The sequence below is a fragment of the Aulonocara stuartgranti genome (genome assembly GCF_965226115.1).
Source record: "Aulonocara stuartgranti genome assembly, chromosome: 14".
Classification (NCBI taxonomy): Eukaryota; Metazoa; Chordata; class Actinopteri; order Cichliformes; family Cichlidae; genus Aulonocara; species Aulonocara stuartgranti.
Window position 1 is genome coordinate 26,299,296 of NC_138950.1, and position 15,955 is coordinate 26,315,250.

General features: G+C 40.6%; 1 protein-coding gene across 3 annotated transcripts in view; it reads left to right on the forward strand.

Moving 5' to 3' along the window:
* Positions 1-15,955, forward strand: part of LOC309688276 (uncharacterized protein) — a 46,881-nt gene continuing 30,926 nt past the window's right edge. For all 3 annotated transcript variants that reach the window (XR_014271031.1, XM_082503875.1, XM_082503874.1), the window contains exon 1: positions 1-198. Coding sequence is in view for 2 of the 3 variants with exons in the window: in XM_082503875.1 (XP_082360001.1) it covers positions 187-198 (12 nt within the window). In the remaining variant the exon portion in view is untranslated. The remainder of the gene's footprint in view (positions 199-15,955) is intronic.

Sequence of the window (15,955 nt, forward strand, 5' to 3'; positions counted from 1 at the left end):
CGACTACTCCGCCTAGGCTGCACTGTCCAGCGCAGATCCACTGAGCGCTCAACACAGACAGCATAGTCAGAAGGAAGAGCGCAGGGCAAGCTAGCGAGACAGAAGTTAAGCTCTCCTTTTAACATGGACCTCCACCACTCTCATTCAGTTCTGGCGTTTGGAATTATTTTGGTTTTCATGTGACGTATGACCCTGAAGGTAAGCGAGTCATGGACTAAAGTAAAACAGTATGTTGGATGTGCCATGCAATGCTCAATTACATTGGTGAGAACTAGTGTGTTAGCGCAGTTAGCTCGTTAACGTGTTGGCCGTCTAGCCCCATGCACGGAGCGATCGGCGGTAGCTCGTTAACGGAGATTTGCCGTGTTGTGGCGTTAAGGTCATTTCAACGAGATTAACCTGAAAGCACTAGTGGGAACACAACGAATATGACTGCACATTTACGCCGACATCATCCTAGTGCAAAGACAAGTGGAAGCAGACAAAAAAAAGCAAGCATGCTACTAACTTTAGCCGAGTCATTTAGACAGCTGTTAGCACATGATTCTCCTTATGCTGCTGAGAATATAGCCCAGAAGAAGCGGATAGTATAGCTTTTATTTTGGAAAGAGCCATTTCTCTGTAATAAACTCTCTTTTCCAAAGATGAGTGATTCCTCAATCAGATACAGGGCTCGCAATATCGCTAGCCCGACGTCCCGGAGCTAGCGATTTTTTTCAGTCGGGCTACCAAAATTCTATCTCTTCCCTGCCCGTCGGGCTATTGTAGGAAAAATATATGTCAATGCTTTTGCATTCTTTCAGAAATGTAGCTGGGTAATTATGTCATTGGCATCGGTGAGCCACTGTCAATATGTGACATATTGAAGTCGCGTTTGAATTTGCGCTTGTTTTTTTGCTTTCACTTTGCAATCGTGCGAACTGTGTATAGAGAGCGACAGCACTGATCTGTGAGTGATGATAATTTGTGCACCAATTCCTCTGACATCGTCTTATTAATCGTTAGCTTACTATGCAAACATGACAAGTGAAATCTCCCGCAGCAAGCTTAAACATGTGAGAGGTTGATCGCGCAGAGAATCGCTGAAATTATGTGAGTGCGCGTGTAAAAGCATTTCAGTTCTGCTGAGCCAAATAAGACAGGTCAGGGTGAAGAAGTGACAGCCAAAGAAAAGCTTACCACAAAACGGAGAAGTTATGACAAATCAGACTATAAGGCAAAAAGAAAGTGCAGCTTTATGGTTTCATGGACAAAATAATTTCTGTGGCTGCAATATGATGAGCTAAATAACCAGGGCTGCACATAAGTGGTCCGCAGGTGCGCATTCGCTGTCAAAATAAAAAACACGCACAAGAGTTAGGGTTAAATTTAAAAACTGTACTTTTGAGTTAAAATATATATTTATAATTTTAATAAATGACAAATTAAAAATGCATGAACATTTTTTTGTATCGAAAAAATATCGAACCGTGACACCAAAGTATCGAACCGAACCGAACCGTGAATTTTGTGTATCGTTGCACCCCTAATATATATATATATATATATATATATATATATATATATATATATATATATATATATATATATATATAGAGATAGATAGATAGATAGATAGATAGATAGATATATATAACGTTCTTCTTGAATATCTCAGGCAAGAGGTTGTATTTATTTGTCACGTTAGCCTTCACTTTTTGGCTCATCATGCAGAAAAGCATTTGCAGAACTTTTGCTCTTTCCTCCTTTTTCTTTATTCCGCATAGAAAAATCTGTTGTGAATAGTATATGCTTAGGCTATGGCTGATTTATTCTACAGAAACATTTAAGAGTCAATATAGATTATCCATTGTATAATGCATCTCTAATTGTGTTAATTAATCAAATAAATATGGGCTGCTTAAAAAGCACAGGGATGTATAATCAGTTGAAAGGCCATATTCCGAGGTCCTCCTCTAAAATTTCTTAGACTGTCACCTCCGCTCACTTTTTCTCACGCTCTTTATGATCAGAAGATGTTGTACAAGGAGACAGCCATCATCATCATCATCTCCTGAATTAATTACACATGCTCATCTGCAATCAAATACCTCCCGGTCACGACAGTGTTCTTTGTTCATATCAGCAATCATATCAGTGTTTGTGAATATATATGCATATCAATGCGCATATCTGAGAATGAATTTCCACAAGAGTCTGCAGTTGTGTGCGTATGGGAGACCATGCCGCATATCAGCTTATGATGTACAATAAACCATGGGTATCCCCTAGCACCCAAATGTTAATAATGGAAGAAGTAGCTTTCTTTCTGTTATGTATTATTAAAAGAGATTATGCACACACCACGTCTACAGGGACAAATGAATCAGCACAGAATAAACCTGTGTGTGCATAGCCTACTGACTGTGTGTGTGTGTTTGTGCATGTGTGCATGGAAATGTGATGAATGTGGGCTGAAGATCAAAGATTTAAGATAAGAGGAGTAGTTAACTGTGCATTTTTCCTTCTGGCAGGAACCATAGAACTATCATACTCAGGAATAAAATGCATTTTACAAACTCTGATGTGAGCCGGCAAATGATGAAAGATACTAAACAGGGCATGGATGTAGGCTTATCATTGATTATTATTAACAGCATCTGTATATTCTAAAGACCCAGGTAAAAATGTACACATAAAGTAACTGTAAGTTGATTTGAACATTTTTTTAGCATTTTTATATAATCATTGTGCTGTGGCAAGGCCTTTATTTAGAATAGACTATTCATGAGAGGTCAATACCAATCTCTGTTAGATATTTTACATCATACCTTCTTTTTATTAATTAGTAGTTTTTTTCTTATCAATTTGTAGTAGTAATAATAATACTAATAATAATGATAATAATAATATTTTAAACATTATCCCCCTCTAGAGCAAACTTTTTGTTGTAGTTGTAAAAATCACATTTACTGCACAATAATGGAGGAATTGCTGTTGACAAGTGGTGAAAGCCGTGAACTGAAGTTAAGACAGTGAATTGGGCAGATGGTATGAAATGAGGGTGGCATTTTGAATATCATTTTATAATTGAATCTACATGGCAAGATTTCTTTTGAAAACTGTCAGATAACATGCTGTGTAATATCAATAAATAAAAAATAAATGCATCCGATTTTCATCTAGGTTTTACATCAGCTCATTGTGTAGAAAGGAAGAATTTTCATTTTTTTAGTATTGCTGACAGAAATTAATTGATTTTAAAGTATGCTGTTATCTTTTCCCCTGGGACCACAGTCGGAATAACCTTTCAGTTTTTCTGTAATTATTTTTGTATTATACCGCATTATTGGATTTTCCAATCTTTTACACACTGTTTACTTTGCTGGCAAACCACCAAAAGCACAGTACAATAATCTGCTAAAAACAAAATATCCCCTCAGAGATGTAAAATATCTTAATGGACACTGTAGTGTAGCTCAAAGATAAATCACAACATTCCAACTTTAAATGAAGTTTCTTGAGGATGTGTGTGTGTGTCTCTGTGTGTGTGAGGTAATGATGTGCCTTTATCTACTTTCCACAGCCCATTAATCCTGAGTGTGGGACAAGCAGTCATTACATATTTAACCCAGGTCAGTTACTGTGGGTGGCAGATAGGTGCTGTGTATGTGAGTATGCGTGCGTGATTAGCTCCAAAGCCTCATCCATACAAACACATATATGCGTGTGAACATGAATACCCCTTTAAAATTTCCCCCTCAACTTTTACACGTACGCTATTTATGTGTTTAACTCTCAACAACTGTGTTTGCGGAATTTCTGTGTGTGTGGATATGATATGTAAAACCTGACCTTAAGATAAAACCCTCAGCTCAAGCATTCCTAATATTATCCCCCCCCCCTCCTCACAGGAGCTGCTAGATAAATTTCAGCCTCAGAGAACAGGTGAGGTTAAAGCAGGCGAATTATGCATATGGGACTTCACCAGCTCCCTCAATACCCTCTATCTTTTTACTCTAAGTTTGCCAGCTAAAATAAGAGTAACTCCTTATGCTGTAAATGTACTTTAATCCAAGGGCCACTCATGTTGTCACAGCATCTGCTGTGTTTTACGTGCGCAGTGCTAATCGGCAGTTGCTATCAGGTTTCACTCCAAGCATATAGAATTCCTATGGATTTTCGGCATTTTCCCCATCCTCTTGTCAGCCATCACATTCTATTTGTTCCAGATGGCTGGACTTAGCCGATCTGGGATTAAAATGCTGGATTTCTGTGGTAGAGTGATGGGCATTAGAATTCAAGGGCTTACAACATTTTGCAGATGAGTTACCCAGCAAGCTGATAACCTTAAGAATCCTATTTAGAATGTATCTGAGTTTCATTTATCTCTCCTGCTGATTTTTTCTATTTCACAGACCTGCCATCTGTACATTTTTCAACATACCTTTGTATCTGTCTGTGTGTTTGCGATTATGACAAGGTGTGTGTACAGCTCAAGACCAAGAAGATAGTCTAATAGTTTTAGTTACCAAGGTAAATAGAGACAAATCCACAATAAGACACAAGTAATGCAGCTTTACACAGCTAAATGATATAGCATGGACACCATCATGTGCAAAGCAGTTGATCTCTGCTCAGTATACTGCTTCTTTCTGAATGTGTCCTTCTACATTCCCACTGGTAATGTTTTGTCCCTCTGGCATGGCATCAGCCTACTCACTGAATAAGGAAAACACACACAAACAGGCTTCTTCCTGTCCCCATATAGGCTCAAAGTCAGTGAATCAACATTGCATTTAGGGCTACCTAAGGCCTGCCTAGGGTTAGCACACAGCTAGCTCACCCATGAAGTGACAGTAATTGGGGCATGATTTTTGTTCTCTTTTTCATTGCCTATATTATAAATGAAGGCAGTGACCCTGCATCTGTCATATCAAATTTAGAGTAGCTAGGTAGAAAGACAACCCAGAGAACACAAGGCCTTCGGACAGATTGGAACCGACTAACATACCCCAATTTCGACCAGAAATTGAGGCCACACGTCTCGACCTTCTCTTTTACTTAATGTGATTGTTTTTAATGTACTCTTAATTTGATCTGTTATTGTATATTTTACACATGTTGGTATGGGATATTGTATTTGTTTTAAATGTTATATACCTATGTGGTATGTGACTTTTGTTGCCATGATACCAGGTCTCTCTTGGAAATGAGATTTTTAATCTCAATGAGATATTTTACCTGGATAAATAAAGGACTAATTAAAAAAAAGAAGACTGCAGTTTGATCCTTATTTGGGACTATTTTATGAGATTGAGTTTCACTCGCTGTTTGGTACAAAACCACTTGACTTTGGTTAGGAAAAGAGCACATCCAAACTAAAGCACAGTCTAAACCTAAATGTTCACGGTTTTCTGGGTGCCAACGTCTTCCCCATGGAAATAACAACACCTGTGCACATTTTACATGCATTTATTCACCCGACCTCAAGAGGACGCTTTAAAACATAATTATACACCGTAACTGCAGCTTCCACAAACAACCAAAGGGGTTGTTTTGTTGGGGAGGACAGTCTTTACCTAGAGGATGAATTCCAATGACTTTTGATGACCTAATTACAATCTCTTCCTCTTGTGGCATCCCGAGTTTGATTTTGTTTTCCAGTGAAATGTCTCAACAACCATTAGATAGATTTCCCATGAAATTCTTGATGCCCACAGCGTGAATCCTAAAGACTTTGATAATGTTTTCTTCTTTTCCTTTTGTGCCAACAGGTTGACAACAAGTGCACGCAGTCAGTTATCAGAAAGAAATTTTGTGGCAGTGTGTGCATGCCACTGTTTTCTAGTTTCCTTTACAATAGCAGCCTGTGTCAGGCCGACCACCTGACTGCGAGTGTCACTGACTATCTGCTTCTCTAAAGAGCCTCGCAGCCAGGATAAAGATTTACTACAGGCAGGAGGTGTAAACATGAGTGAGAAAGAGGAAGTAAAAGATGAAAGAGGAAGGAGAAAGAAAAGGGAGGGAAGAGGTAGAGAAATGTTTTGAGCTTGAAGGCAGGAAAGAACATTAAAAAAGCACTGACCCATTTTTATCGTCAAATATAGAATATAAAAATTTATCATATATTATTTGTGATCCACGGGATTTTATTAGTAATTAGTTGTAAAGTTGAAATTACGTTATTACACACAGCCACAGAAATGGAAATCTGCCCCCTTATCACTATGCTGTGTTGTCCGTCAAAATGGTCATTAGTCTCATCACAGTGTGCACAGCGCTCCAAAGCATGTACGTGTGTGCCTCTTTTTTCTCTCCTTGAGTGTCTGTCCATGCGCCTGTGTGTTTCAGTTAGATTGACAATACGTTAGACACAGACATTGGCTGAAGACCATTTCCACTGATATGATTTTTCATTGGCTGCTTTCCTTGACTTTTCCTTGACAGAGCTCAGCCTACAAAAAGGATAAAAATGTAAAAAGTAATACAGTTTTAAAACTATTCACCAACCTCCTACTGCACCTACAACCTCCTATCAATGAATTAATATCATAAATTAAAATAATAATCAGTTGCTATCTGAGTTTCAGTCCATATAATTTAACACTACTTGTTAAGCACACTTATCTTCAAAACTTTTCTCAGAAGGTTATTTTATTATAATTATTTATGATGCTATTATTTATTGTTTGATTTAATTATTGTTGTTACCTAAACTCTTGGCAAAATTTAATCTAAATATTTAATGGGCTTATTAATATGGTCTTTGATGGAAAAAGACCAAAACAAAACAAACACACACACACACACACATACACACACACACACATATATATATATAAATAAAAACACCCAGCACGCCCCTGAGGGCGGTTTATCCTTCAAGCTCGGGTCCTTTGCCAGAGGCCTGGGAGCTTGAGGGTCCTGCGCAGTATCTTAGCTGTTCCCAGGACTGCGCTCTTCTGGACAGAGATCTCCGATGTTGTTCCCGGGATCTGCTGGAGCCACTCGCCTAGCTTGGGAGTCACCGCACCTAGTGCTCCGATTACCACGGGGACCACCGTTACCTTCACCCTCCACATCCTCTCGAGCTCTTCTCTGAGCCCTTGGTATTTCTCCAGCTTCTCGTGTTCCTTCTTCCTGATATTGCTGTCATTCGGAACCGCTACATCGATCACTACGGCCGTCTTCTTCTGTTTGTCTACCACCACTATGTCCGGTTGGTTAGCCACCACCATTTTGTCCGTCTGTATCTGGAAGTCCCACAGGATCTTAGCTCGGTCATTCTCCACCACCCTTGGGGGCATCTCCCATTTTGACCTCGGGACTTCCAGGTTATACTCGGCACAGATGTTCCTGTACACTAAGCCGGCCACTTGGTTATGGCGTTCCATGTATGCCTTGCCTGCTAGCATCTTGCACCATACTGTTATGTGCTGGATTGTCTCATGGGGCATCTTTACACAGCCTGCACCTGGGGTCTTGCCTGGTGTGATAGACCCCAGCCTCTATGGATCTTGTACTCAGAGCTTGTTCTTGTGCTGCCATGATTAGTGCCTCTGTGCTGTCTTTCAGTCCAGCTTTGTCCAGCCACTGGTAGGATTTCTGGATATCAGCCACCTCCTCTATCTGCCGGTGGTACATACCGTGCAGGGGCCTGTCCTTCCATGATGGTTCCTCGTCTCCCTCCTCTTTCTTGGGTTTCTGCTGCCTGAGGTATTCACTGAGCACTCCGTCAGTTGGGGCCATCTTCCCAATGTATTCTTGGATGTTCGTTGTCTCATCCTGGACTGTGGTGCTGACACTCACCAGTCCCCGGCCCCCTTCCTTCCGCTTAGCGTACAGCCTCAGGGTGCTGGACTTGGGGTGAAACCCTCCATGCATGGTAAGGAGCTTTCTTGTCTTTATGTCAGTGGCTTCTATCTCCTCCTTTGGCCAGCCTATTACCCCAGCAGGGTACCTGATCACGGGCAGGGCGTACGTGTTGATGGCCCGGATCTTGTTCTTACCATTCAGCTGACTCCTCAGGACTTGCCTGACCCTCTGCAGGTACTTGGTGGTTGCAGCTTTTCTAGCGGCCTCTTCATGGTTCCCATTCGCCTGCAGGATCCCCAGGTACTTGTAACTGTCCTCTATGTCTGCAATGTTGCCTTCTGGTAGTTCAATCCCCTCAGTTCTGACTACCTTCCCTCTCTTTGTTACCATCCGACTACACTTCTCCAGTCCGAACGACATTCCAATGTCATTGCTGTATAGCCTGGTAGTGTGGATCAGTGAATCGATGTCTCGTTCACTCTTGGCATACAGCTTGATGTCATCCATGTACAGGAGGTGGCTGACAACTGCTCCGTTCCGTAGTCGGTATCCGTAGCCAGTCTTGTTAATGATCTCACTGAGGGGGTTCAGGCCTATGCAGAACAGCAGTGGGGACAGAGCATCTCCTTGGTAGATGCTCTGTCCCCACTATATATATATATATATATATATATATATATATATATATATATATATATATATATATATACAACAAATATTTTGGTTAAATTCTAACTTCTTTTGTGTTATTTACTTTAATGGAAGTGGGTTTAACTCTTTTTGGAGGAACTACATTCCTTCCTGGGTATGTTGCTGTTCACCTCCTCTCCGTTTGAAGTCAATAAACTATGAAGGATGACTCATTTGAAGCTAATGCTGTTTTGAATGTACCCCATTTGAATCTAATGTGTTTCAAAGCATGTGTCCTTTGAAGTCGAAACTTGTCCCCCTCTGAGGCCACACGTCTCAGAATTTGTCCTCTCTGAAGTCAATGCGTGTCCCATTTGGAAGTCAATGCTTGTTAAAAGATGGATACTAAAGGCTGAATGCATAGCTGAGTAATAGTCTTTGGTTTGTTGGCTTCTAAACACCGGTCGCTAACTTCTCTTCGATCAGGGAGTTGTTTTCTGTTCTCAATCTCTCACTGTTGTCATTGAGATTATGGTGAAATTGAAAGTTTAACCGTATGCATGGGTCTGTACATTTATATGTTAAACAGACTGAATCCTGTATTTGAGATACTGTAAATGTAGTGCTTTCAGCTGTGTCTTCTGTTGTTATTACAATATTTGCTTTACATTATACAATGAACAATACAGTCAAACTTCAGATTATGAAAGAGGATTTTTTAGATATAAAACAATGTATATAAAACACAAAGCGCTATTCATCTAAAAATTTGTGGACCGTGTATATTTAACAAATTCATGTATATGTATACTCTATGTTTGTTCAAATAGTCCTTTACAAAACCTTTGTTTGTACTTTCTGATACATACATCGATCTATCTATCTATCTATCTATCTATCTATCTATCTATCTATCTATCTATCTATCTATCTATCTATCTATCTATCTATCTATCTATCTATCTATCTGTGTGTGCGTATATAGTTATTTACTCTAACTTTTTTCTTTTTCTTTTTTAAAAACATATTTCTTTTTCTAATTAAGAAACCCTTATTTATTTTAACACCTTTTAGACACCAATATTTTCTTTTCTCTTTTTCATATTTAAATTCTGCAATGCAATTTTCAATAATTGGTGATCACATACCTATTTCACATTTTACCCTTTCTTCTTACAAGGTAAAAACACTTTGGAATACAGAATGATTTATCTTGTTGGGACTGTGGAGGTACTGAAATCTCATGAAATATATAAGAAGCTCATGTTACATTCTGTTTTTAGTCATATATGTTGCAATGGTTCAACCTCTCCTTTCAGTTTTATGAATAATGGGTTTTTTTTGTGTGTAGCACAGAAAAGGTCTGCAGATGTGTAACTGTAATTCATTTTGATTTTGTCAGTTTGTGTTTCCAACAGCAGAGTTGCTGTTGTGTGTGCATATGAACATCTGTACAGAATATATACTGCATGCAGTACGCGTGCATACATTTCTGCATATACAGTGCTTAACAAGTTTATTAGACCACCATCCAGCTTAAGTTTATATCACAGTTGGCCTAAATTAACAGTATTGCTATCTCTGTGGATTTAATATGAGGTGAATTATCTGTGCCAGTGACTTTGAAGAAGGAACTTTGTTAATTGCTGGTTTCTTAATAAAACATATATTTGCACACAGCTGTAATGGTGATTAGAGCAGGAAGCAGAGGAGACACTCAAAGGTAAAAGGAGAAGTAAGCAACAAGAAGCAGACCCAAGGAGGAAAATAATGGAAGATAAATAAAAGATTGCTTGGAAGAATAAATTCTGTGCCCTTTTTGGATGTTTTCTCTCTCTCACACCCTCACTTGCACACTTTCTGTCACATCCCTACACAGAGACACAAACTCTTTTCACCCTTTGATTGCACACACCAGGGCCTGCATATCTGTTCTGACATGAGGGTATTGTTAGGAGAAGGTGGTTAAAAGATAGCAGAGAGCAAGGGAGGAAAGAAACAGCCAGACAGAGAGACAGACAAAGTAAAAAGAGAGAATGAGGCAGTGTAACAAGTTATATTGCAGAGAGGTATGCCATATCTTGTCACATCTTCACCATAGCTTCATCGGAGGGAAAAGCAGAAAAAAATGTTTTCCCAAGGTAATTTTCCCAGATGCTTCAGAGCAAATGGTATTTTCTAAGTAAGAACAAGTGAATTAAAGGAAAACAAATACAACAACAGTAGCATCCGTGTTGTAAACAATAATCTGTTTCTGTGTCCCAGCAGAGCTGCGCCCTGCACCTCCCTTGTGCCTGCTTTGACTGTGGCCATTTGAAAACAAACAAATCTATTTTGCTTCTTGCGTATTTCTGTGGCCCGCTGGGATGAGCCAGACTGCTGTGCATTTTTTTTCTAATGTTGCTTGCACATATCTGCTTCCTGTCTTTCTTCCACTTTACTCCACACACAGCAGCATAGGTACACTTACTTACATGTTTATTATGACAACAAGTAGATATTCCTCTCACCGTGCACTGAAAACAATGATGTCTACATGCGTCAAGGCAACAGCAATGTTGGCTCGTACTGTATATTTATGGATTCGGTTCTCAATTGGCTCCTTGTGGGCAGGGGAGGGACAATCAGCATCTTTCTCCTTATAAACTCCTCCCAAAGATTTATATTTGGGAATTTGGTTTGTGAATATTGTGGAAAGTAATGTCTCTCTTTTATAATTTCTCTACTAATGTGCACTGAACTGAACTCTGATATATGTTAACAGTTGCTTGCTTGCTGAGCACAAACTATTTTCAGTCCTGATTATATTTATGCATCTGGTCTCCCTTCACTTTACTCATTTAATTCGAAATTTCTTTGAAAACTCATGATTATTATTTGGTTAACTTTTAGTGTACATTAAAGAAACACAGGCATGGGACAAATTAAAGGAAAAATTTGAACCCTTGAGAATTATATCAGATCATCTGGCTCCACTTCAATTTTGGATATATATATATATATATATATATATATACCTTCTTCTATCTTCTTCTCCTGCCTGGCAGCTCCATGTTCAACATCCTTAGTCCAATGTATCCACTGTCCCTCTTCTGCACATGTCCAAACCCTCTCAGGCTTACCTGTCTAACTTTATCTCCAAACAACTCAACCTGAGCTGTCCCTTTAATATTCTAATCTTGTCCATCCTGGTCACTCCCAGTGAACATCTTAACATCTTCAACTTCAGCTCTGCCAACTGTCTTTTTGTCACTGCCACCATCTACAGACCATACATCATAGCAAGTCTCAGTTTCATCTTGCAAATCTTTGTTTTGATTCATTGCTAACCTTCTGTCAGAAATCACCTCTGTCACTCTTCTTCACCAACACCAACCTTCTCTTGTGCACGGTCGATTGTTTTAGATGGCTGACCTTAGATATTTAAACTCATCCACCTTCACTATCTCTGTTATCTCTCACTTATACATCACCCCGATGTTCTTCCCTCTTCTTGGAGTATGTGCTCACTGCAGCCGTTTCCATCTTTTTTGCAAAAATTTACTACCATTTGTCCTTCTGCTTTTATCTCCCTAACACCATAACTACCCAACATGTGCATGGAAGTCTGCTCTAAACACCACGCTCTCTCCCCTGGCGGCACTCTTTATCACTTCATCCAACTTGCTCCTGCTTTTCTTTTGACATCCAGCTTGTGTAGGATACATGCTGACAATACTCAACATCACACCTTCAGTTTCCAACTTCAAACTCATGATCCTGTCTGACACTTCTTCACCTCTTGAACACCATTCACATAGTCTTCCTACAAGATTCCTACTTGATTTCTCTTGCTGTCTACATCACAGTAGAACAATTTGAATCCACCTCCAATGCTCCTGACCTTGCTTCCCTTTCACCTAGTCTCCTGCACACATTTTCTAACAGTATATCCAGTGGCTTGCAAAAGTATTTGGCCCCCTTGAACTTTCCCACATTTTGTCACATTATAGCCACAAACAATCAATTTTATTGGAATTCCACATGAAAGACCGATACAAAGTGGTGTACACGTGAGAAGTGGAACAAAAATCATACATGATTCCAAACATTTTTTACAAATAAATAACTGCAAAGTGGGGTGTGCGTAATTATTCAGCCCCCTTTGGTCTGAGTACAGTCAGTTGCCCATAGACATTGCCTGATGAGTGCTAATGACTAAATAGAGTGCATCTGTGTGTAATCTAATGTCAGTACAAATACAGCAGCTCTGTGACGGCCTCAGAGGTTGTCTAAGAGAATATTGGGAGCAACAACACCATGAAGTCCAAAGAACACAGCAGACAGGTCAGGGATAAAGTTATTGAGAAATTTAAAGCAGGCTTAGGCTACAAAAAGATTTCCCAAGCCTTGAACATCCCACAGAGCACTGTTCAAGTGATCATTCAGAAATGGAAGGAGTATGGAACAACTGTAAACCTACCAAGACAAGGCCGTCCACCTAAACTCACAGGCCGAACGCAAAAATGCAAAACGCTATGTGTGGCGGAAAACTAACACTGCACATCACTGTGAACACACCCTCCCTACTGTCAAATATGGTGGTGGCAGCATCATGCTCTGGGGGTGCTTCTCTTCAGCAGGGACAGGGAAGCTGGTCAGAGTTTATGGGAAGATGGATGGAGCCAAATACAGGGCAATCTTGGAAGAAAACCTCTTGGAGTCTGCAAAAGACTTGAGACTGGGGCGGAGGTTCACCTTCCAGCAGGACAACGACCCTAAACATAAAGCCAGGGCAACAATGGAATGGTTTAAAACAACAAACAATGGCCCAGTCAAAGTCCAGATCTAAATCCAATCGAGAACCTGTGGCAAGATCTGAAAACTGCTGTTCACAAACGCTGTCCATCTAATCTGACTGAGCTGGAACTATTTTACAAAGAAGAATGGGCAAGGATTTCAGTCTCTAGATGTGCAAAGCTGGTAGAGACATACCCTAAAAGACTGGCAGCTGTAATTGCAGCAAAAGGTGGTTCTACAAAGTATTGACTCAAGGGGCTGAATAATTACGCACACCCCACTTTTCAGTTATTTGTAAAAAATGTTTGGAATCATGTGTGATTTTCGTTCCACTTCTCACGTGTACACCACTTTGTATTGGTCTTTTACGTGGAAATCCAATAAAACAGATTCATGTTTGTGGCTGTAATGTGACAAAATGTGGGAAAGTTCAAGGGGGCCAAATACTTTTGCAAGCCACTGTATAAACAGATCAGCTGTCTGTACATAGTATCCATATTTAGTCAATGAGTATGTGCCCTTGGATTGATAATGAGTCCGAAACACATTTTTGTGCAGGAAAAGAACATTTGCATGAACATATTTGTAAATGAGGCCCAATATAGCTACCTATTGTTCTCAATCATACTGTATTACTGAACTCACTCCGCTTACCATAGTAATCCCTACATTTAAAGCTCCTACTCTCACCTCCACACTCCTACCCTTTCCTCTCTCTTGTTGCCTCGAAACATACCTTGCTCTTCTGAGCTTCCTTTGTCTTTGGCCAAATGTAGCACAGTGCTCTGTAGGCCAACAACACTGGAGGTGGTTGTTGTTAACCTGGGCATCTACTGATCTGGAGATCCATTTGTTGGCTCTATAGTAAAGTAGTTTTCAGCTTTGTATATCAAGTAATATGTTGCTGGAAGAGAGACACATTCTTTTGGGTTTGTGTCAGTAAGGGAATTTTGTGTAAAATTCTTGTGAAGCTACCAGCTGTGGTGAATAGTGTTACGTTTTTAGTCTAGGCAAGTAATTAAACGCAACAAGAAGTTTGCCCATTCACACCCCACCCAAGCAAGAACACCAACAATGATACCTTTTAAAGTGCTAAGCAGCCATTTATTTACTTCGGCAGTGAGCAATGCCAAAAATAACAAACAAAACTCCCTCGTGGTCCCTACGCTTCCCTACACAAAAATGAAAAAAAAAACCAAACAAAAGACAATTCACTTACCTAGCTTTCTAATGAAAAAACAGGAGAAAACTTATTCAACAAAAATGGCTTCTCACGCCTACTACGCTGCTGCAGTGAAGGATATATACAAAGTGAACAAAGCGTACGATCGCTACTTGACAAATCTATTTACAGCTATTTACAAAATGGACATAATAACGCCAGACATACACACGAAAACTCTACACTGCAGTAAATCAACACACAGGTTCTTGGTTAAGTGGTGGAGGTTCGGGGAGAGGGGCCAGGTGGCTGTCATCCGGTAGTTAAGTACTGGAGGTGATCCATCAATTATCCAATCCGAGGATAGGCAGAGATTCCACCCAGATACCTAGCAGCCACGCCCAGGTGTCCACCTCCTAGGAGAGAAAAGGGGAAAGATACCCACAGCCATCCTCTGGTGGGAGGAGTAACACAAAACAAACACATCACTGGATCATAACATTTCCCCCCACCCAAAAAAAATCAAACATTTAACCCCACACAAAAATGTTTGATTCAAGACCTAGAGAGGGCATCAGCCATGACATTCTCTAAGCCCTTTTTGTATCGGACTTCAATGTTGAAGTCCTGGAGGAGTAAGGACCAGCGCATAAGGCGCTGGTTGCTGTTCTGCATCCGAGTTAGGAACTGGAGAGGGTTGTGGTCAGAGAACACGACGGTTGGAACAGGACTGGATCCAAGGTACACTTCAAAGTGCTGCAAGGCCAGCAATAAGGCTAAGGCTTCCTTTTCGATCTTGCTGTAATGCAATTGGTGTTTTAGGATTTTTTTGGAAAAGAAACAGACTGGATGGTCAATGCCATTTTCATCCTCCTGCAAAAGCACTGCCCCAGCCCCCAAGGCACTGGCGTCCACCTCAAGCTTGAATGGACGTGCGAAATCAGGGGCGGCCAGCACAGGAGCACTACAAAGGAGAGCTTTGACAGCTTCGAAAGCAAACTGACATGTCTCAGACCATATAAATGGTGATTTTGGACTGGCAAGACTGGTTAACGGGGCTACTACCTCAGAGAAGTTCTTGCAGAATCCACGATAATAACCTGCCATGCCTAGAAAACGCCGCAGCTCCCGACGGGTCTGCGGAGCTGGGAAATCTAATATTGCCTGCACTTTCACAGCAACAGGGAGGACCTGACCCTGTCCGACTTGTTTCCCCAGGTAGGTTACAACAGCCTTTCCAAACTCACATTTAGCCAGGTTTAGTGTCAGAGAGGCATCACGCAGACGGTCAAATATTTCGCTAAGGGTTTTGAGGTGTTCAGTCCAAGTGGATGAATAGGCAACTATATCATCCAGATACACTTCACAATTTCTGACTCCATGTAGCACAGTGTTCCTCAGCCGCTGGAAGGTGGCTGGGGCATTCCGTAGCCCGAACGGCATGACGGTATACTGCAAAAAATGGTCAGGCGTAACAAAGGCACTGATTTCGGATGCACGGTCCGTTAACGGAACCTGCCAGTATCCCTTTAGGAGGTCAAGCTTGGTCACGAAGGTTGCTGATCCAACACGGTCGACCAAGTCATC